Source organism: Acanthopagrus latus, chromosome 16 (genome assembly GCF_904848185.1).
Source record: "Acanthopagrus latus isolate v.2019 chromosome 16, fAcaLat1.1, whole genome shotgun sequence".
Lineage (NCBI taxonomy): Eukaryota > Metazoa > Chordata > Actinopteri > Spariformes > Sparidae > Acanthopagrus > Acanthopagrus latus.
Genome location: NC_051054.1, coordinates 15,198,399 through 15,220,725, shown reverse-complemented (window position 1 = coordinate 15,220,725; position 22,327 = coordinate 15,198,399). Strand labels below are relative to the sequence as shown.

The 22,327-nt window shown below is 44.2% G+C and overlaps 1 protein-coding gene across 4 annotated transcripts in view; it reads left to right on the top strand.

Annotated features, from left to right (window-relative positions):
- The window catches only part of LOC119005103 (ryanodine receptor 3-like), a 112,053-nt gene that overhangs the window by 10,755 nt on the left and 78,971 nt on the right, over positions 1-22,327 (top strand). For all 4 annotated transcript variants that reach the window (XM_037072595.1, XM_037072593.1, XM_037072594.1 and 1 more), the window contains exons 2-3: positions 13,515-13,634; positions 17,649-17,753. In XM_037072595.1, the coding sequence (XP_036928490.1) occupies positions 13,515-13,634; positions 17,649-17,753 (225 nt within the window). The remainder of the gene's footprint in view (positions 1-13,514; positions 13,635-17,648; positions 17,754-22,327) is intronic.

The following is a 22,327-nucleotide window of genomic DNA, read 5'->3' as shown; positions in this document are numbered from 1 at the left end:
AAAAAATAATTCTGTAGGAATTTGAAATGGTATTTTAGAGGTTTTAAGTTCCCCAAAAATGGATGATTGATGACTCATCCTGCACTCGAGGGCGGGTACTAGTTTGGCATCCAATGAATGCTCTCTTAATTTTTGTGATGCCACCTATACATATTATATATAATAACATATGTATGAAAACACAGCTGCATAACTGTATTTGCTGTTTTGGTGGTGGTGGGTGAAGGAACATCATCCGAAACCGGGGCCGTGCGCAGCCCCCTGAGACAGACAGTATCAAACATTGCTTGTCGTGGTTCCTAAACATGAAAAGGGGAACTACAGTAGGCTTGCGTCTACCAGCGTTGTCAGGCGCTCTCAGTCTTATCTTTGTTTTCCCAGCCATTTGATGATGAGTTGCTTCACACCGCGATATGGTGCACCGCATCAATTATATCATCCTCCAAGGTGTCACCATCTGCTGCCATTTTACCCAAAACAAACCCCCCCAAAAAATTGCTTCCTAAATTCTAATTAGCGGCGGGGCTAGTACCGCATCCGTCCGGAACAGAAAAAAATTTTTGGCTTGCTGAAAAGTTTCTGCCAAATGAAACGTTAAGCCGTAGCCTCGACCAAACAGTGTGCAGCTTGTGATGGGCACAAGTGAACAGTTACACGGAGGGTTCTGGTGTAGTTACCAAATCAGAGAGGAAGTGTTGCATGTATTTCTCGAGCGTTCCTCTCTCAGCTGACAACCTTAACATTTTCGGGTTTCCCCACCTCTGCAGCCGACATCCCTGTTACCACAGAAACAATGTCGGTGTCTCTGACATTTTACCACGGATGAACACCATTAAAACTCTCTCTTCTTTTCAGCCATGCTTGTGAATCACTCTCCTCCTACATAAAGCAGCTCCGGTATCTGCCGTAATTATGTCCAATGTTCTGTCTCCCCACTGTGCTCCTAATAGGCCATTTAGACGAGTGTTTACTGCTGCAATCTGCTGCTGTTGAGCTGCACTTTTGTAGGAGAAAGTTGAGTCTCTTTCTTTTTTTTTCTTTTTTTTTTTTAAAAGCAGATGTTGACAGCCTTCCCTCGAAAATGTAATGTGGGATCGCTATGCTGCTGTCAGTGGCACCAGTGCATGTTAGCGAAGAATCCTATTGACCCTGTAATTGAGTAATTTGCAGCATCTTCACACGTAGGTGCATCCGGCGCTACAACAGTTGCTGTGCTGAGCAAATCCAGTGTTGTCCCCCCCCCACCGCCCAGGTCAGGTGCCAAAGTCTCAGGCTTTTCATCTGATATTGACAACAGTGGCGTTTCCACCACCTCATAAAAGATTCATACCTCTTTAACAACCTCTGCGTTGCACCACGCCAGCACAGACAAGGCGATATCGTTGCTTTATTGGGGCTTGTTGCTGCAGAGTCAACTACGTGTGTTATAAAGAAACGCGCTGTCCTGCCTCACCGGCAAGCATGGTTGCAAGGATGCTCGTAAAGGCCCGCACATGCATGCAAGCGCATATTCAACCCCACGTATTTGCACCTTTTTTCGAGAGCAAACACGCCATTATTTTGCTGCTTCCACTTTCTTCCGAGGCTCTGCAGTGCTTCTGTGGAGAGCTTTTATAGCTGGGTCTATGTCTAGCCCTGCAGGTGAGGGAGTGCATAGAGACAGTGGAGCATTTTTTATACCTCCGCCGGGTCTCTGCAGCATTGCTCAGTTTTTTTTTTTCTTCCTTTTTCTCAGCACTCCCTCCCAACTTACAGGAGTGTTGCCGTGGCAGTATAGCTGACGAGCTGACACTTCAAAAGTGCCTCACCGAGCTCTTAATGGCCTCTTCCTGAAACGTATGACAAATCAGACTGCTGCCGGTTGATATCTGATGCAGTAAAAATTGCCCTACAAGAGGCTGTCTTCTGACTCTGAGCCCCAGATGAGTTGAGATGTGATTTTTTTTTTTTTCCGGCTCTTTGTGTTTTCCACCTGCTCTTTCATGACGTGTAGCTCAGGGTGGCATGCCCCTAAATTCGGCAATTGCCATCGAGTCAGACTGTGTCTACGCTCGCTATTTGCCTCCGTCTGCCTTCTCTCCCCTCGTGTGATGCTTTTTCTCCGAGGCTGCTCCGCGCTTTAGCTCTGACACCAGAACCTTTCACCTGGGCATCATCACCAGTCCTTGCACAAATAGAGTTTGACGCAGCGGTGTCTCAGCTGCAGTTCAATCTCGGCTCTCTTCTGTGCCGGGGGCCCCAGTGAAGCTATACTTACGAGCATGTGTATGAGTGCTCTGAAGAATTTTAGTCAGGTCAGGCCTTAAAGGACAATGGATATTTTTATCCCAGAGAAGCTGACACTGCGATCAGTGTTATTGCACATATAAGGAATAAGTGTAATACCTTTTAAACACATTTCTGTGGAACATTTATCTCTCCGATTTGTGAGTAGAAAATCCCGTTAGAATATTAAACAGTGTCTTTCTTGGCAAAGTGTTGAGGGCACGTTCCCTTTAGATATTTAATATGTGTAATGATATAGCAATGGACACCAACTGTGAGTTGTTATTCTTTCATGGCTAGCTGTTTCTGATTTATTCTAAGCGAAGGTAACTCTTGGTCACGGCTTCACATTTAATGGACAGACATGGGAGTTGTATATATTGTCTCATCTAATGCCAGCATTAAAGTGAAAAAAAAGCTTATTTCCCAAATTGTCAGACTATTCAGGGCTCGAGACTGATGGCATTCAGTTGCCGCAGGGACAGTAGAAAATGTGATTAGAACGGACAGAGTTCTTCCCCGGGATGCCTCTGGGACGAAAGGGATTTTTGGATGCACCTGTGTATAACTATCCCTGAGTACATGACAGACTAAAGCAAGTGATAACTACAATAAAGGGTCTAATGAAGTCTAGCAATGCTGCATTTTTAGTGGCTATAAAACTATCATGTGTTAAAATCTACACAATATACTCCCCATCTACAGAAGACGGGCCCGGACAGAAGATGAGCGCCAGTTAGCTGTTAGCTTTTATCAGCCGGTGGGCAGCAGTGTGTTTTGGTGTGTTTGGCTAAGGGAGCAGACAGCTGATGGAGGTGCTACCTCACAGCTAACAGAGCTAACAGAGCTAAGAGCTAAACACACAGCAGGACTGAGAGTCACCGGAACATGTTGAGTCTTAAACAGTGAACTACAGTTTAATGTGAAAACACAGTAAATATATGTATGGAAGTACTTTGGCCTGGTACAGCTTGGAGATAAAAGTACTTTGAATAATAATCCTTTTTGACAAACAACAAAAGATGGTGTTAACAAAGTAAAGAAAAACAGGACTGTGGTTGTTGACATTCAGGTAAGTTTTTTTGGACAGTTCCTGAAAAAAATGAATAATATGGAGTCTTGCATATTTCCTAGTAGACATAGCAGAAGCTGAACTTCTGTAGTTTGATAGTCAGTACAGTAACAGTACAGTTCCATGTGGACGGAGCACAAGCCTTGACATTGCAGAAATACCTGCCGGCCACTGCTCCCTTTAATATTCTAGGCCACATATACAGTACTCCTGCTTCCCTTGACCCGAAATCAAAGCATCGTCTCCATCTCTTCCCCACTTAGGCCTTCCTTCCTGGCATCCCACGGTTGAAACAGAGAGTCAAAATTCACGGTTCGCTTCCTGGACGCAGGGTGGTTGCAAATGCACCTGTTAGTGCTGCTCTCCCTTTGGACCTCCCAAGTAAAAATCTCTTCCTCTAAAATTACACAGCGCATCACTTGTAGAGGCGGCCTGTTTTCCCCTCCCTGTGTTCTGCCACAAAAAAAACCTCTCAATTCCCTCGGTGGATGAGGCTACTTTGCGAAGAGGAAGCACAAGGACTAGGAGGCGGTTTGTTCCTTTTGTTCCCCGGTGGAAACCCCAGCTTCAGTGCCATCGTGTAAACAGTGGAAAAAAAAAAGGCAACACTGCCCTTATCTTCTTGCATCGTCATTGTATTAGCACTTAAAACGATCCGGACGAGGTTTCTTTTCCCCGTTTTTGTTCAGCAGTACGGACAGTGGACGCCTAAAGCTAGGAAGTGATGAAAATGCTTACTTTAGCCCTTCGCATTAAAGTAACCGCCGTGGAGGAGAGGCGGTGCTGCGAGGTGCAGTGAAACACTTTACAGCCTCCCTCCTCTGCTCCCCTGGTGCTGAAGCATGCAGACAGGCTTAATACCTCCAGCCCTGGGGGTGTTGATCTGCCTGCAGGGCTCGCTTAGTAACACTTGTTTTATAAACTTTCTCCTCACATGACCCCTAACGGAAGAAATACGTCGGACTCTTTTTATAATATCCACTCTCTGACACGCTGCCACACCGCACGGCTTTACAGCAGCTACAAACATTCCGTGTCCATTTAAGGTGGAGCCATTTTTCACCCCAAGCTATTTGGTTCGCAGTGATCGCCCTACCTGTCCAATCTTCGAGATGGATTGCCCCGGCCCATATGGTCGCTGCTGTTCACAGCTGTATAGCGCGAGTCTATGGTGATTGGGTAATTAGATTGCCCGCAGTGATTAGACAGTCCGGGTCTGAAGTGCAGTATGAGCCAGATGACTGTTGCGTACACACAAGCAAACAAGCTGAGAGGATCAAATATGAACAGGATTATTGAACCACCACAGATTAGATTATCTCCCAGTGCCTTGGTGGTATCTTCTCTTCTGTTTATTCCTAGATATTTGACCGAGCATCGGTAGAGTCTTATTTCAGAGTGCAAAAATATGTTGATACTCAAAGTTGCTGTAGTGTAGATCTCGGCGTAGAGAGATTGGACTGCTTCAGGAAGTATTGCTGATGTGGGCCTTTAACATTCTGGGGATGCACGACGATATCAGCATGTCGTCAGTATCGGCAAATAAAGGCTACGACCCAAAATGAACATTTCTGCTGATATGACATTCGAATTACATGATTCTTTAAAGATTCTTTAAATTCTTTAACTTTTGCAACACAATGCACGGGTGTCATAAGGTTAAAATTGTTCATTCTTCACGTTCTGTTGATAATATTAGCGTTTAAAAAACTTTTTTCAACTGAAATTCTTAAATACTGCACCTTTAATTCTGGGCATGCAACACAAAACCGTTGTCTCAGTAGTGTTCTTATTTTTACTTGTGAATACGTACATACAAGTGTTATTTGTCTGCCCCTGCTAGTGGGCAACTGCTATAACAGTACGTACAGTATTTGATTCCGCTCCGGGAAAGACTTGATGATGTTCTCTGCAATTAGGTGGAAAATGATATGCGCATATGTCGGTATTGGCATCCGGAATTGCCTAAAATGACTTGTAAAATGCTGGAGTATTGGATTTTGGCAAAAATCCAATATCCTGCATCTCTTAATACATGCAAACAAACTTGACCTACATGACCTGTGTTTAATGAGTCTTCAAACAACATGCTGTGTCCACGCCAGTGCAGTCTACAATGCAGCTGCGTGCATTTTGTGCCAGCGTCTGGTCACTGACACTGTTCAATAATGAGCTGTAAAGCTGTCATCCTCAGCTCCCTTAGCAAAGCCTTTAAAGGAGGCTGAAACTTCAGTGGATGTTGGGATTAATTTATGGTGTCACCCCAGCCTGGGGATTTTAATGATCTTTGTGTGTGTGTGTGAGAGAGTGAGTTCCTTGTTCTCTCGATGGCTCTGTTTGCCTTTCATTCTGCCTCTCTCCGTCTCTATCGTCTGTGCTCTGGGGGCAGCTTGTTCAGCAGTGGGCCTCGAGATGAGCGTCAGCGCTCCCATTTACACAGCAACACTGAGTCACGAGGAACAAAGCTCCGCTCCTCTCGTCCAGCGTTTTTTCTCTTTCTCCGTCCATCTCGGCTTGTGTTAGACCAGAGTATGAGAGAGAGAGAGAGCGTGAAGCTACAAGTCTATGAATCACAGTAAATCTGCAGATAGCATGTGTAACAACCACCAGAATATTCTGGAACAAACGCTTCTTGACTTATAGTGCTTCCTCTGACAGTGGAGGACCATTACAGTAGAGGAAAATATACACACATATACAGTCATTGTTATGTGAGTAGTTTTAGTCCAGTTATGTAAATAATGATATCTTGATTTGATCCCCATTAACAAATACAGAGAGACAGGTTATCAAAATTGTTGTTCATTGGAGAAAAGTTGTATGTGGCTCTAGACCTGCTCCTTATATTCTTGCACAGCCAGGTGCCTAATGAATGGCAGGCTCTACACCAGCAGTCTACATCCAGTGAGTCAGACTATGCACTGTATGAAAAGTGTCATGAGATAACGTTGTTTCAAAATTGACTTGTTGAGTTGAGTTTATCCTGTCTTCCTTTTAATGCTACATCGTGAACAAGTCAGCTGTAGTAGTCAGCAGGAAGGGCGCTAGTTAGCTAGTTAGCAGCCTCTGGGCTGCAGAGTTTGGCTAAGGGAGGTAACAGCTAGCAGAGCCAGTAGCTCACAGTGGGCTGAGCACGCAGCAAGACTGAGAGTTTGATGTGACAACACTGCTTAACAGTTAATACATGTGCTTCAGCCGAGTGTTAAGGTAAAAGTAGTGTGAATGCTAATACATTAGCAACCGTCGCCTCAAGAAAAACATTTTGAGTCCACGTTTACTTCAGGATGGTTAAAGTAGCCATGTGAAGATGCCCGGGAAACACATTGTCTTTTTCCTGTTTTTACACTCTGAGAGTTGTTGTGAGTAAAATTTGTCGGCAGGAGAGAAAGCTTGTAGGGGGTACAACCGCTGCCCAGCTGTATTTTGTACTGCAGTGCCTGGCCAGCTGTACCAATCTGTCCAGAACAAAGTCTGCATGTGTGAGCCAGCCCTCTGTACACTGTTGACTGGCAGCAGCAGGTCCCCGGTGATGATGGAGACTTATTACCTAGTGCGCTGTTCAGCGGTGTCACACCGGGACAAAGGCAAGTGGAGGCAAGTGCTGTGGTCTGCTGTGTACGTGCGAGGCATTGGCTTTGCTTGCAGGATCTTTTCCATCACCTTTCCTTTTTCCTCTCCTCTCCTCTCCCTCTTCCTCCCTGTGGTGCTTTACCCTTTAGCCTCCTCCCAGAGGGCCGCTCGGTGCCACCCTTGGATCAGTTTGCCGTTGATTCACCAGATTCTTTGGCACAAGATCAAGCCGAAGAAGATAGACCAAATATGACCTCAAAGAGTGAGGCAGAGAGCTGCTGCAGCTGCAGGAATGGAGTCTGGATTTTATCGCCACAAGTCTTTACTTTGATGGGGTATACTTAGCAATGGTAATTTCTTCTTAACAGGAGGTGTAATTGCCTCCCCTTTATGAACTCCTTTAGATATTTACACACCCTCATGCACCAGTGCATTTTTGTGAGACTCAGGCATGTACACAGACAATTAGTTTGGGTTGAGGCAATTTTCGCAATTCGGCTTCGTGTGCAAGCTTTATGTACTGCATTTTAATGAGGTGACAGAGTGGATCCTTGTCATGATTGCATGGCTTGTGGCTCTGTCGGATGTCAAGGCATCTTAGAAGGTTAAATCTGAAGACAAATGAGTGATGACACTCTTTGTCATGTTGTTGCTGCCCTATGGGAGTTGTACTACTACACTCCTATAGTCCTCATTACGCAGTGTTTGTTATGTTCTCTGCAGCGTTTATGCTCTGAACCGAGCTAGAGCATCTCACATGGACGGAGATGAGCGACGGTAACGTCACGAGTGAACAGAGTGCTGCTGGCTGTAACATAGCGCAAGCTGTGGTAACACAAGCCTTATGGGAGGCATTGGAGCAACGCATGAAATACCCGAGCAATTCAATTGCCATCACACCCGGACTCCCAGCGCTCAAAAAACAGCAAACATACAATTTCTTGCCGAGAGGTAGTTTGCTCTTTTACCACTCCAGCTCAGGCTCTAGCTTTTTTTGTGTGTGTGTCTGTAAGACATTTTGTAACCACAGCTTTACATGAGGTATTGTAGCACCTCCAGGATGCACTTGACTTGCGTTGCCAAAGCAGTGCAGCCCTGGGTGGCGCATGATAAGGTGGTAAGAGGTTCTTTGCACTGCACTACCTGCTGTAATGCTGTAGACATCTCCTAAACCAAAAAGCTGCTCCAAACCACTCCTGAGATTGTTTCGGTCCAGGCACTCCAGTCCGTCAGGGATTTGTTTGGGATTGTTATGGCCTAAAATGCTGGATCTCACTCAACGTTTCCAAAACATTGCAACGCATGTTGCAATATTTACAATATTTTCCTTTGCCAAGGAGATTATGTTTTCACTGATTGTTGTTTGGTTGGTTTGTGAGCAGGATTACACAAAAAATACTGAATTGATTTCCATAAAACTTGAATGGAGGATGGCCCAGAAAAGACTCAGTTAACTTTTGGTGCAGATCCTGAAAAAAGGGATGGAACTTTTCCTTACTTACTTTTGTTAACATTTCAAAACAGGCATATTTAGTTGTCAATTTAGGTAATTACTCAGGGGAATAATGCATGGATCTTGATGAAAAAAATCAGGGGCATTTAACTGGCTGGTGTCTATGAGTGAGAACAATTTCACGCAAATCCAAATAAAAAAATCCTGATCAAGCGGCTTTAAATGTGTTCTATCTGATACTGGATTAGGCTAGATTGAATTAAATGGGACTATTGGGTCTTTGCAGATGTACACACTCTACTGATTGCTGTTCTAGTTTACAATGAAACTCTTGGAGAAGGTGTTTAATTAGCTCTAATTTCATTGCACATCAGCTTTGCATTTTGGATAAAGTTTTCACACCATGTTTAAACACTTTATTTGAGGCTAATATAAACTTAATAAACTATTTTCTTGATCACACACACACAGTTTGTCATGCAAACAGGCACATATTCCTCGATCAATTTTCTTTTAGCACTTGCAATAGTTCCGGACATAATGGCCTTTCCTTCTTGTTGGCCAGAAATAAAGAAATGAGTTTGGTGAAATGTGTGGCTTAAAATTGCTATGATTGGTGAAACTATAAGGATCGGTCAGATTTGCAGCAGAAAGTTCCAGTGATTGGACCAATTCGCAAAGTTGTGCTGAATTCACAGGAAGTGGTTAATGTTGTCTGTCTTACACAACTTTCCTGGAGGAACTGACTTATTCCAGTACTTAGACAAAGCCATTATCAGAACGACGTTACAGTCCACAAACCCTTTGACTTCTCATCTCTGCTGTCCGGAGGGCTGGAATAGAAAACTAAATATGCAATCCACATAAAAAGGAAAACAGAGGAGGGGAGAAAAAGGAGATGCTCTTTAAATGATTGCACTCTTGTAAGGGCCCTAATGCCAGGATCGTTTTTCTCACAAGCCATAGCAACCCGTTAGTTGCCTCTAAACTCTGTAATCACTCCATACGATCATCAATGATGATAATTTATTTAGAAGCAGTATTGTAGTGCAGTCCATGCCAGCAACACTACAAGGTCAGACCTGTAGGGCACTGCTGGCATGTTTACACACCCTGGTGTTTTAAAGGAGAAAGTCTTTCGTGTCAGCCTGGATTCGTTCACAGCTCACCACAATGATTGGCTCCCGCTGCCTTGTTGAGAAGACCTTTGGTGTGCCTACCTGTCACTATGCAAAAATCTCCACCAATGTCATTATTCCCCCCCACCCCCCCGTGCACCAGGAGAGCGTGATTGGCTGAAACCGGGAGAGTGAGCTGTGTTGTCATCACGGCCCCGCTCATTGATATGCTCCAGCGCTCCTCACACAAGTCTCATAGGAGTTTTACGCTATTGTTGTGCACACACGCGCTCACGTATACACACATAAGCTCACACATATACACGGTGGAGATGACAAATGCATGGATTTGCACAGAACAAAGGAGAGAAGAGGGAGCGAGTGTGAGAGAGGGAGTATTATGATAGAGTGAAATTCAATCTCAAGGTGCCCTTGGAGACTCAACTTGCTTCTCACATTCAGGAGAAGGAATGATTGTTTTCTTTAATCTACAGAGAGCTGAGGCCCTGACGTCACAGTTTGGTTAGTTGTTCCACTTCTGTACTTCATTGCAGTCTTGTAGAGCCGGTCTGAGACGACTGGATGTCAACAGGATGAATTCTATTGACTCTGTTGATTCCCCGGCTTTTCATCTAAAGCCATCAGTGGGTTGACATTTTAGAGGGAGAATGTCTCAGCTGCTGTTGCATGGATTTAAATAAAATGTGCTGCACACATTCATGTTCCCCACAGGATTAATTCTAACAACTGTTGTGCCATATGAATCTCAAAATATCAGTTTGTCCAGTATTTTTTAGACAAATATACCAGCAAAGCTATGTTAGGTGTCCCTGACAACATATGACGTACTGTTGGGCAAGGCTATGGTAAAGGTCTTTCTTTTTATTCATTTGCATTACAATGTATGTAAAATAAAAATGTATGTGACAGTTGAATTAGGTTTTCTTTTTACCTACACTTCTCCTTGGCTCTCAGAATACGACTCATAGATTTTACTTGAATGTTTCTAATTGTTGCTCACAGTCAGCCAAAAATAACAGAATCCCATAAAGTCTGATGTTTTCTCCAGATTTTTGAAACCTACCCATCCTGTGTTGAGGAGTGCACCGTCTCTCCTTCCAGTCAGGCTGACATCACTCAGTGCGTGACTTTATGAATGATTGATAGGAGTGAGCACCCTCTCCTCCTCTGTGGCGATAGGGGACGAGGGTCTGGTGATGGAGGGAGGAAGAGACAGACAGAGACCACGTCAGATACATAATCGCACCCCGGTGTCGGGGTGAGACGGCGGGGAAAGCGTCCAGTCGCGGGCTAGACAGAGGGAGAGACATGGGAGTTAGCCTCGCTGATTGAAGATACTTGTTGTGTGTGTGTGTGTGTGTGTGTGTGTGTGTGTGTGTGTGTGTGTGTGTGTGTGTGTGTGCGTGTGTACGTGCGTCCGTTGTGTGTGCATCTTGGCACTCAGTCAGGCAGGAATGCGATGCGTGGGTCGATACTGTCCTTATAGGACCCAAATCAGCCCTGCGCTCACCCTCCTCAACGCGGAGACTGATTGCATGTTCTGACCCAGCCAAGTGTTGATTTACCATAGAGGGCTATTCATTTCAATCTGCATCTAAGTTGAACAAGATTTTCCTATTGATCCAAGACTCTTAGCATTATCCAAAGTCTTTCCCATAACAGTCCCATGAATGGCGCGATCAATTCCAGCAGTCAGTATTATCTCAATTATGTCTGCTGCCGGCTCCACTGTACAAACACATACACATGGATACCATACAGTTCTCTGACCAGCCATACAATAACCACTTACAGGTGAAGTGAGTAACATTTATTATTTTATGGCAGTGGCACCTATCAGTGGGGGGGATGTATTAGGCAGCAAGGTGGACATTTTGTCCTCAAATTTGATGTGTTTGAAGCAGGAAAAATGTACAGGTGTAAGGATCTTGATGGATGTTCAGGGTCTGCAGTGGCTGGTACCCACAAAGAGTGGTCTAAAGAAGGACAACAGTTGGATGGCTCATTGATGTGCGTGGGAAGGGAGGGCTGGTGCATGTTGTCCAGTCATACAGAATAGCTACTGTTCCAGTTGCTACTGTTTCCAAGTTCTGGTCAAGTTGATGCCAGCTGCCTGTTCATGGTCATAAGTGGCTACAATGGGCACGTTAGCATCAGAACTGGACCATGGAATATCATTTTCTTGCACATTACATGGGCAATGTTCTGTTGGGAAAACTTGGTCTGGAAGGTGGTACATATGAAAGTACCATCCACATGAATAGCAGGACCCAAGTGCAGCCTCTTCATGGAAATGGTATTCCCTAATGGCAGTGGCCATCTTTTAGCAGGATACCTCTCCCTGCCACGCTGCGAAAACGGATCTCCATCCAGACCTCTATCCAGATCTGTTGCGAACAACATATTTTTATGAGCACTTTTTTTTTTTTTTTTTGTATAGACAGCAAGCTTAGCTTTACAATCTCTCCCTGAACCACATCTGAGGCGCACGTGAGCGTCAACTAGGAAAAAAAAAGGGGGTCATGCGTGCTATTTGAAGGCCCCGAGGCTTGTCACATTGATTCCCATGCTGGTCAACACAAGTGTCAGAAAAAAGGGCTCTATGTACACATGCACTCAGAGACACGCAGGGGCAGATGCTAGACATCTTTACCCTCTCTCTTTATCTCTCATGCATCATGCTGCGCTGTAATGGAGAGCTTTACTGTTACTACTACTACTGCTGCACTCTGCTCTCAGCACAATTCCCCCTTACATTAAATAATGCAGCTGGCCATTGTGCAGCTACGTCCCGTAGCAGCCCATATCAGCAGATTTCCGCTCGCTCTGCTATCTCGAAGAGTAACTATGTCCAATTCAGCATTTACGGGGCCAACGCTATAAACCCAATCAGTCCATTTACACAAGAGCAGCATCAGATGTTTGTTTTCAGCTGTTGTTCTCCCAAAAGAGATGCATATCAGGGGGAATTTCTCTCTACTACGCCAACCTTTTTTGATGCATATTATTACTACAGTTAGTATACCTTCACAAAGACAGCGAGCCGCCTTAAAACCCACATGGCTCATCCGCATTAAAGATTTAGATTGTTTACTTATTTATGGCTCCTCTTTATGCCTTTCTTTGTGTGAAATGTTATGCATAATGTTGTCGTTAATCATTGATAAGATGGTAACTTTTCCTCCATTATCCCTGTGCCGATGGCTGTTTGTGCCCATGTACCTGAAGCTAATATATTCGGAAAGGCTTGTCCAGTAGTCACTGGCTGATTCTTTAATGCAAATATCAACCAACAAATCATTTTTTAAGGTCAATTTATCCACAGTTACAACAAATACAGGCATACATGCTCAATTATATCCACACATACAGTGCATTCATACGCAATTACTACTACAACATCAAAGCGATCCCTGCCTTCACATACATAAATGCATCAATTTGCGCATACCATTACTTTTTATCATACAACACTCCAATCAATTGCCTCATTTGTACCATTTAGCTGAGTAAATAGCCTTAAAGGAGATTGGGTCAAATCAAAGGGATCAGCCATGGATGGTCTCTGTTTGATCATCGCATATATACTACTAGTTTAGTTCAACACATACTGCACCTTTGATGTCAAACTACTTAAAGTGCAATACTGCTGCAAGTATTAGATATCAGTTTTTTCTTCTCTTATTTTGAAAGTGCCTCATTAAAGGAACAAACAGTACTAGTGGTGCTGCTATACCATTGTGCTAGACCTAATTTAACCTAATTCAACCTAATCAATGAATTGATGACTCTTTGCATTTATAGTCTTGTTATTGCGTCCTGTAGTTTGACTTGTCCTGTTCTTCCCCTCCCACTGTGGTGGTGAAGGACCAGAGATGAAACACTTGAAAGGCCTTCGTGCCAGATTGGTCAATGTACTAGGATATGCATGCGCATGTATGGGTGAATTTGTGTTCTCCGTGGATGCGCTCTCCACGCTCGCACACACAGACTGAAGTCTGTTTTGTCTTGACAGGATGATGAAGTGGTACTCCAGTGCGTGGCCTGCATCCAGAAGGAGAATCGCAAGTTCTGCCTGGCTGCCGAGGGGCTGGGCAATCGGCTGTGTTACCTGGAGCCCACATCTGAGGCAAAGGTAAGCACAGTAACTCCACTGTTGCACGATTAGATCCTCTCTCATCTGAAAAACACTGTGGAGAGAACACAGCGACGTCTTCAAAGCTCAGCTCCTTGATCAAAAGTCATCTACGTTTGGTTACTTTGCACTTACGTAGTCAATTATATGTTCAGGCACAGAAACTAATGTATTCGGCAAATGTCACATGAAGCAGTTTTTCAGGTAAGTGAGTAGGATGAAAGGAGCCGAGGGCTCCATGGAAACCAGACATCCATTTAGTTCATCCCTGTTGAGGTCGAGCAAAGATTCAGTGAAGCCAAGCAGGGTTGCACAGGAAAGCAGCTGAGCCGAAAGCCGCAACAGCATCCACTGTGGTCTCCTTGATGAGCTTTTCTTCCCAGGGTTCACAGACGATGCCGCATCTCTGGGGGCCCGTCGTCAGATGATAATTTCCTGAAATTACGCCCCTGGATGTGTTTGATGGATTGTTTCATAAACAATGCTGTCGTTGGCTTTAATTGCCTACAGCTTTTATTGCAGCTGAGCAGCACACGGTTGGAAGCGCTGACGCATTTGCTCGTTTTGTGCGACTAAGTGCAAAGTTTTAATTACGACAGTCGAGTTAAATTTAATTGTTTGCCTTCGGAATCAGCAGGTTGCCACCCAAAAGCGTTATGGAAAATTATGAAGCACATCCTCAGCCTTTTTCTTCAGTAAGCTATTAGGCAGACGATGATTGGCTGTCAGAGAGAATCGTGACCATCCCGAGACGCTCTCACCTTTCGCTGGCCCCTGTTGCTGTGTTGATGATCCGGCATTAATGTTTTCCTACAGCAAAGCCCGTTGACAGCAGGCCTAATGGGCTTTTTCCACATTGATTGTCTTTTAATCATAATCCATTAGTATTGTGTGAGATTAATTTTGCTCCAGCTCTGACACCAGGCATATACAGTGTGTAAATGTGTGAGTCACGAGAGGGACAACATGAGGAGGCTGGAGGAGGAATAAAAGATCCTTGTACCTCCTGGCATTTAGAATCTTTTCCTCTTTTCAACCACCTCCTCCAACGGCTCAAGCGAAGAGTATCTGTGTGTGTGTGTGTGTGTGTGTGTGCGTGTTATAGTCCACAGAGGGAGGCGAGGCTTTCACCCCATATTGGATGGTAATTATACCTGACAGGTGTGATGGATGTTCTCCCTGTCTTGCACTTTGTCTTCATTGCCTGCCGGTTTTATGAAAAGGCATCAACCCACCTTTGGGATCGGCACCAGAGAGTTGGAAAAAAAAACCACACGATGGCAATTTAGAAGTGGGCCTGGGCAACTGAATCGGATTCCTCCCTTTTCCTTGGTGAGCCGGACTAGTAATGGGGTACAGAACCAGCACGACAGGATGTGGTTGATTTAAGGTTTGCACAGTTTAAATGGCAACATCAATCAGCCTGTGAGGAGCTGGTTGATTGTGATGTACGACCAGCAGCTCCTGCCTGTCAGCGACTCAATATTATGACCACTGGAGAGTAGATGCCCTGATACCATAATGGCGGTGATGCTGTGTCATAGAAGCGTGCCAGTGTGCGAGTCAAGAAAGCACCATTTGATATTTGGTTTGTTTTAGTTCCTTCCTTCAACCCGCTGATTAACAGTTTTAACGACTTCCAATCACGCTGAAAAAAAGGAATGGCAGAGTACGAGGTCACCTCCTCAAGGCAAAAAGACTTTAACCCTTTTTGACCTCCTCTCTGGAGACTGGAACAGAGACATGATCCATCCTTACCCACCATCTAGCTACACTCCTTCCCTCGTTACACTTCTGCTCATAAAGAAAAACGTCGGGGCATGGCCGGGCAGCCGTAAAGCTGTCTCCCTGCTCTGCCCTGTGAGAGGACATCCTGACAGGGCTGGATACTCATCATCCCTTCCGGCTCTTATGGACCTTCATTTCGCTGCCTTGCTCTCTCAAGATGGTCCCCTCCCCACCAACTGTTACAGTCCTGCGCCCGGCGAGAGAAAAGGTCGGCTGTTAGTCACCCAGAGAGATGAGGGCGGGGCAGGATGGCTTGACACCAGCACAATTTTTTTCTGATTCCCCTATAATGACGCTGCTGGAGAGAAGGCTGACTAATGCGGAGGCCAGTATTGTTAGATTGCAAACAGACTGCGGGAGAAGGATGCAGTATTCAAGTTCAAGCAGGTTGACGTGGGAAATATACCTTTTTGTTTTGTTGTTGAGAGTTTGATGAAAAGATAAATACCTCTCTCACATTTCTATATTGAATATGAAGGTCTACAGGGAGACATTTAAGTTAGCATAGAGAGTGTAATTTGGGAAACAGAGAAAAAAAGAATATGCTTCCATAATGAGATACAACAAACAAAATAAAACATTTCGTTGAGCTAAAGACAGGCTGGTAGGCACCGCTGGACTCTCTTTAGCTTTGTTCTTTAGCACCTAAATGCTACTCGCCAACTGTGTTGGCTGGAACAACTGCCTATTGTTGCAGGTAGAAAAACAACGCTAGCCTTTGAGAGTGGTGAGACTGAACTTCAGCTGTAATTGCTGTTGTAGTTCTCTGTGGGTTCTTCAATTTGGATGATACCTGCCACATTCATATTCAGTCATATTCAGTGTTCAGAAGATTTAACACATATGAGAGAGGCGTCATGCTCTCCTGTTTCTTTGCATGAATGGAAAATAATCGCATGAATTAGACATTTCAGATGAAAATTAAAGCATCTCTCAAAATTAAACCATTCCATCAATCTGTAGTCCACAGCTGGCCATTGAGAGCCTGCGGCAATAAATCAAGTAACCTCTATAAGGCTTAGAGTTAGGTTTCACTTACCTACATTGTAATTTGCCATGGCTGTGCACAGCGGTGGTCATTTTAGTCTTGCAGATCTAATGCAGGCATATATAAATATATCCTTTGATGCTTCACCCTAAAATTGGGTTGTGTGAAGTTGAAAATGAGGTTAGCTATACCTGTGTGAATGAACCAGTTTGGGCGGAGTTGAGATACTCAGTAAGGAGGTCAGTGAGGGTGTTTAGGTTGCTATCATTTATCTTGTAGCCGCACTTCTACTTTCCTCATTGTGTCAGTGAATTTCCTCTATCCTCCCCTGTCCCGTCCTGTGCTGTCCTGGTTTGGGATGCAATTTGGCATCTCGTGCCTTTGTCTAATAGCACTCCGTCCAAGACATGGCTTATCTGAGCACCGACTGACCTGAGAGCACTTAATCTGTTTCTAAAGTACCTTTTAATGAATATCGCCCACTTGATTAAGACGAAATTGGTTCGAGAGTGGTAAAAAATGCAGTAGTCAGCATGGACTTTAGGGCATCTAATCAGAAGATCCCTGTAGATTCAGGGGGCAGCTTAATTTTTTTCTGGCAATGTGTGAATGTTTTGCTTACATAGCAAAAAGTTCATTGCATATTAAATCAAAATTGTTTTTGGGACAGGTGACCGTAGTGATCATTCCATGATGACCAAAATGAAAAGCAACAAGCCTTACATAGTGTATGTACTGTGCAGGTGCATTGTAAATCTACTCTAACTACAGCAGTGACATCCATTTCAAGTAGCTTTAATCAATGTTTTTTATTAACAATTATTCAGACAGACAACAGAACAAACAGGTGAAGGGTCACTTAACTAGTGATGCAGCCTTTAATGAGCATTTTAGCATCTTTTAGCCAATTGTTTTGTTTTTTTGGGCCCCCTGCTCTCACTGCACTCATTTTGCACCCTGGTGGTCTCACAACAATCCTTGGACTTGTGTGAAAATGTCCCAATTTTCGGGCCGACTGTGCACCCTCCCTATGCTGTTTAGAGAAAAATTTGACTCAGTAACAACACACCATCAGGAATGAACTCTGGAATAAATCTTCTAAAGGTACTCTTGTCTTCTGCTTCGTATTTATAGGCTGTTAAAATCTGCTTCATGCAGCTGGAAAGTATTACTATGAGAATGTGTGGGAAGAAGATATGTGAGTGCTGCATGTAAACCCACCTCCCTGTTTTTTGCAGTATGTTCCTCCAGACCTGTGCATCTGCACCTTTGTGCTGGAACAGTCTCTGTCAGTGCGGGCCCTGCAGGAAATGCTGGCTAAGAGCGGACAGAACAGTGAAGGGGTAAGTACGCTATGTGTACACACACACACGCACACACACATACACACACGCACACGCACACAAACGGATAGGATAAAATCTTACAGTCCATACTTCAACTCTTTTCATAAGCCATCCCTGAGTCATGTACTGTACGTCCCGTCCTGTTAGATGTTCAAACAGGAGGTTGTAAAACAGTTTATTGTAATGAATGCAGTCAGCTAGGTTGAACACTCTTAACTTGTTCAGTCACAATAAAGAGATTAATGGGCAAAATAGGCCCATTACAGTGGCCTGGGGACCCCGACTGCAGCGAGGTCCGGGCCCCCATGAATATTGATGAGGATGCCGTGGTATTACTGCAGCTTTTCCTCAAGTGCCTCGTGCACTTTTGCCCATTTGATTAACACCAAGCCTTGAAGGAAAACAGCTTCATTTCGCTGCATATTTTTCTTTGTGAAATAATGTCCCTACAAGCAATTCACGCAGCTGGCGGTTTATTTGGCTTTTTTCAACAGCTCCAGGAGTCTGTCAGGTGGATGAATGTGCACAAGTAATCATTGTTTTTAGTTGTCTCCTTTCAAGTGTGTTTGCTTCTCTCTCTCCCTGCTGTGACACATGTGTAACTCTCCCATCTTTATCTTCTATCTTCTGTGTATAATCTCCATCTTCTGCATGATAGACACGTGGCCCGGATCGATGGGTATGTTCAACACTCATACCATTCCCCTCTCATCCCTAATGCATGCCGCAGTAGATTAGTCACAATACACAATTTGTTCTCTTACTCTCTCCCCCCGTTGGTGTCCTACAATATGACTTATCCTCTATCACACGTCATCTCGGAACATTCGTCTGTGCATCAGAAAGCAGTAATAATCTTGGATTATGCAGACACCAGGGCCGATGCTTCGACGTTACTAATGATCGTATGGATTTTTTTGTGTACACTGGGTGAGAAGATTGTGTTCGAGCTCCTACCGCGCTGACAAAGACAAATAGAGTTTTGTATAGACTTCCCAATAAGGTTCCCTGCACCCATCAGCTCGCACACGACTCTCTTTCCACTGCTGGAGAACTAGAGCGGCACCAATGCTGGATTAGCGTCAGATTAACATTAGTCTTGTCCTCGGGGCATTCAGATGGATGCTCATTGCAGTATCATTTGTTTTATGCAATCCCTACCATGTAGGATAAGCTCTAATTTGTCACAGTATCTTCTTTTGCTCACTCACTCTTGGCTGTGCGCTACGAGATACGACAAGATGATGCAAACGGCTGAGGCCAAGACTTCTGCAACAAGGCAGAAAATGATCGTGAGTGATGTGGTCAGAACGGCTCTCAGTTTGAGCCAGGTCACTCTATTCACGCCACACGGCTAATGATGGTGAGAATGTCCATTAATCCTCACCGTCTCCTCTTCTACGGTAAATGAATGTTTCAGCGCTAGAGCTTTGCTGCCGCAGTCGAATCTGCTGCAGCAGAGGGACAGAAGTCAAAATCATTGGTTCCATTGGCCCTGCAGGGAGTCTTGGAGCTAGCTGGCAGGGAATTAAGAACCACAGCAGAGAGAAAGGGTCTTCAAAATATTAAACGCTAAATTAAAGCTCAAATGGACCCATTTTACTGCTGGTCCAGCTTCGTTCCTCTTGCATCAGCACCTTCTTAAAGCCTTAAGGAAACACTGGAAGTCCAACTGAATTAAGATTGCATCTTTTTTTCTGCTGCAGCATATGTAGAGTATGTGTTCTGTAAAACACTTTGTCCTGTTTTATCCTTTGAGAAAATCTCAGAAACCAAAAGGGAGATAATGATTTTGGATGATCTTTTTAGTCTTCTTGATGGTGCCAGCATTTGAAATATTTTTTTCTGAATACAGTTATTTTTCTGCTGTGTAGATGGAGCCATTCAAACAGCTCATATTATATTAGAGGTGGGACTGTTGGAGTTTATCAGTTTTTTATCAATCCCCCAAACAAACATTCACTGGCAAAATAGTGTACTGCTAATGTCATGTTTGCAGGCTGGATAGCTAACTGCATAAACAAGCTGCATATACACATCCCTCATCCTAACCCTTGACTTCAGCACGGTCCTCACTCTTCAATACCAACACTAGCAACACACTTTGAGGCTTGTTAGCTGCAGCGCAAGTATTTTTACCTGCCAACACAGGCATGCTCCTCCAGCAGCTGAGTGAAATTAGTATTTCTCATCCCCAAAGACCTTTTCCATTCATTTTCATGTAAAGTAAGGGATTGAAAATTCTAAAAATGACTATTTACTTATTTATTTTTGACTGACTTCCAGTAACTAAATGTGATTTCATTTGGACTTTAATAGTGTTGCGTTTCATACTTGCTGTCAGACTAGGAAGATTTCACACCTTATTTCCCTTTATAGCAAACACCCCAGAGGCTTACTGATGACTAATATTGGCCATTTTTACTGTGTAACCTCAGTGTTTTCTCTCTGCTCACTTTTATCTGTTTTCGATATTGTCTACCTATTCATCATTCTTCGCCCGCGCTGAACTGCCACTGGAGGAAGCGCCATTAAAGGGGAAATGGAGGTTGAATATGTCTCGGCTGTGGCTCTGAAATCAATACGTCTTTGAACAGATGGGCTTATCAATAGATGGTGGCTGGAGCAAATCGGTAGTGCAGGCTGTTTAGCTGGAAGACGCTGAGGAAGACAACACACTTGCAGCTCGTGTAAATGCCAACCGCTGTTTAGCTCGATATCCACCAGCGAGCATTCTTGTGTGAATTTGTCGTCCAAACCCAAAAGGCGCTGACCTGTTTGATTTGAGGGTCACTGGTCAAAAGTGCAAATGATGACATCAGCCGGTCAAAGTAAGAGAGATGCTCTGACAACATCTGGCGTGCCCTAGTTTCCTCTCCTCCTCCATCACTGCCACTTCTTTTTCTTTTAGCTTTATTGAGAGAAACCACAGCACTGCGCCCACACACACACACACACACACACATTGTAATGTGCTACAGGGCTCACACACTGGGAGGCTGCATCCTGCTAAATGTCACGCCTTTAAATTGATATGAGGATGTCACTTGTGGTCAACAGCTGGACAGGAAATAGAGCACACTGCTTGTTTCTTCCCTTACACCTCTTTGATCCAATTGTCTTTCCCTTTATGGTTCAGCGAGCTGAGGGTAACACAGTTTTTCTCATTGCAGTTGCTCGAGGTTGTATTGAGTTTTTGCTGCAATGTGTCTCCACATGTAGAGGATTTTTTTCCCCCACTTATTCGAGCCACAATTTCCCTGACTCCATTCTATCTGTATGACACAGCGCCCAGCCGTGGGATAAGGAAGTAAGCGGAGGACTCAGGGTTTATTGGTTGTGGTGATTGCAGCTGGATATGCCTCGCCGCATTAAGCTCAGTACCTCAGCCAGGGTATAGCAGTAGCCAGAAGCACAGGAGAAGCCTGGAAGCCAGTGCTGCAGTCTGCACGACACAACTGCATCAAATCACAGGCTGGCTATTGTCCCTGTAGCCAGTCGAGGGGGATATAGGGGGGGAAGAGAAAAAAGAGAGAGAATTCAAACATAATCAAAGACGGGCTGTGCATAGTAGGGTGTTTTCACGAAAACACTGCCATGATCCACGTGATTTGTGCATCTCAAGAGTATTTTAGCTTTGGTAAGTCTTCTTGACCACATGCAGTGGCCATAGTTTGAGTTTAATGTGAGATTTTATGGTGCTGGCATTGATTCAGAAATCATTTCTGGATCTTGTGCCAGTGGTGTTGCTCTGTAAAATGCCAGAGAATGTTTTCTTCATCCTTCTCAAAAAAAATGGCATTTATACATAATCCTCCAGAGTAGGGCTGGGCAAATAATATTGCACTATTTCCCTGCTATAACACGATAAACAATACATGTTACAATTTCGGTCCACTCAAGCACTTCAAACTAAATCAAATATCACCACCTTACTGTGTTTCCCACACATAGACTTTACTTTGGCAGGCCACCCAGGTATATTAACAGACATCAATTATGCCACATCACAATTTAATGAGATCCAAATCTAAGATGATATACAGTCTTACATCACTATGGCGATATAATACCATTATATTGCCCAGCCCTAGCCAAGGACTTTATATTAATTTGTACCAAAGACAGAAATAAGGCAGGTGCAGGCAGAAAGGCTCAGGAGAACAATAGTCCTTTCTTAATAATGACACTCTTTCTTACCTTAATGCTTCCTAGAGGCTCATAAGGAAGGTGAGTAACATGGGAGCTGCTTGCCGAAGAAAACCAACAATAGCTCCTCTTTATCCCCTCTGTATCTCTACCAGTAGAGATATCATCTGTTCCCCTCCTGCATCCTAACCCAACCCCATAAGCAGCGGAGTCACTCCCTGCTAATATTGACATTGCATCGGAAAAACTGACAGTAGTTGTGCATCCTTCCCACATTCCTGTAGTCGGAGTGCTGGAAAGATGAGTCCGTATCCTGTTCGCTCAAGGATACAGGAACCAGTAACACCATTTCTGACTTTGGCAAGTCAGATTGCATGTCTTCATTGGCGAGATGGGTGGCAAACCCTTCCCAGGAGATGTGT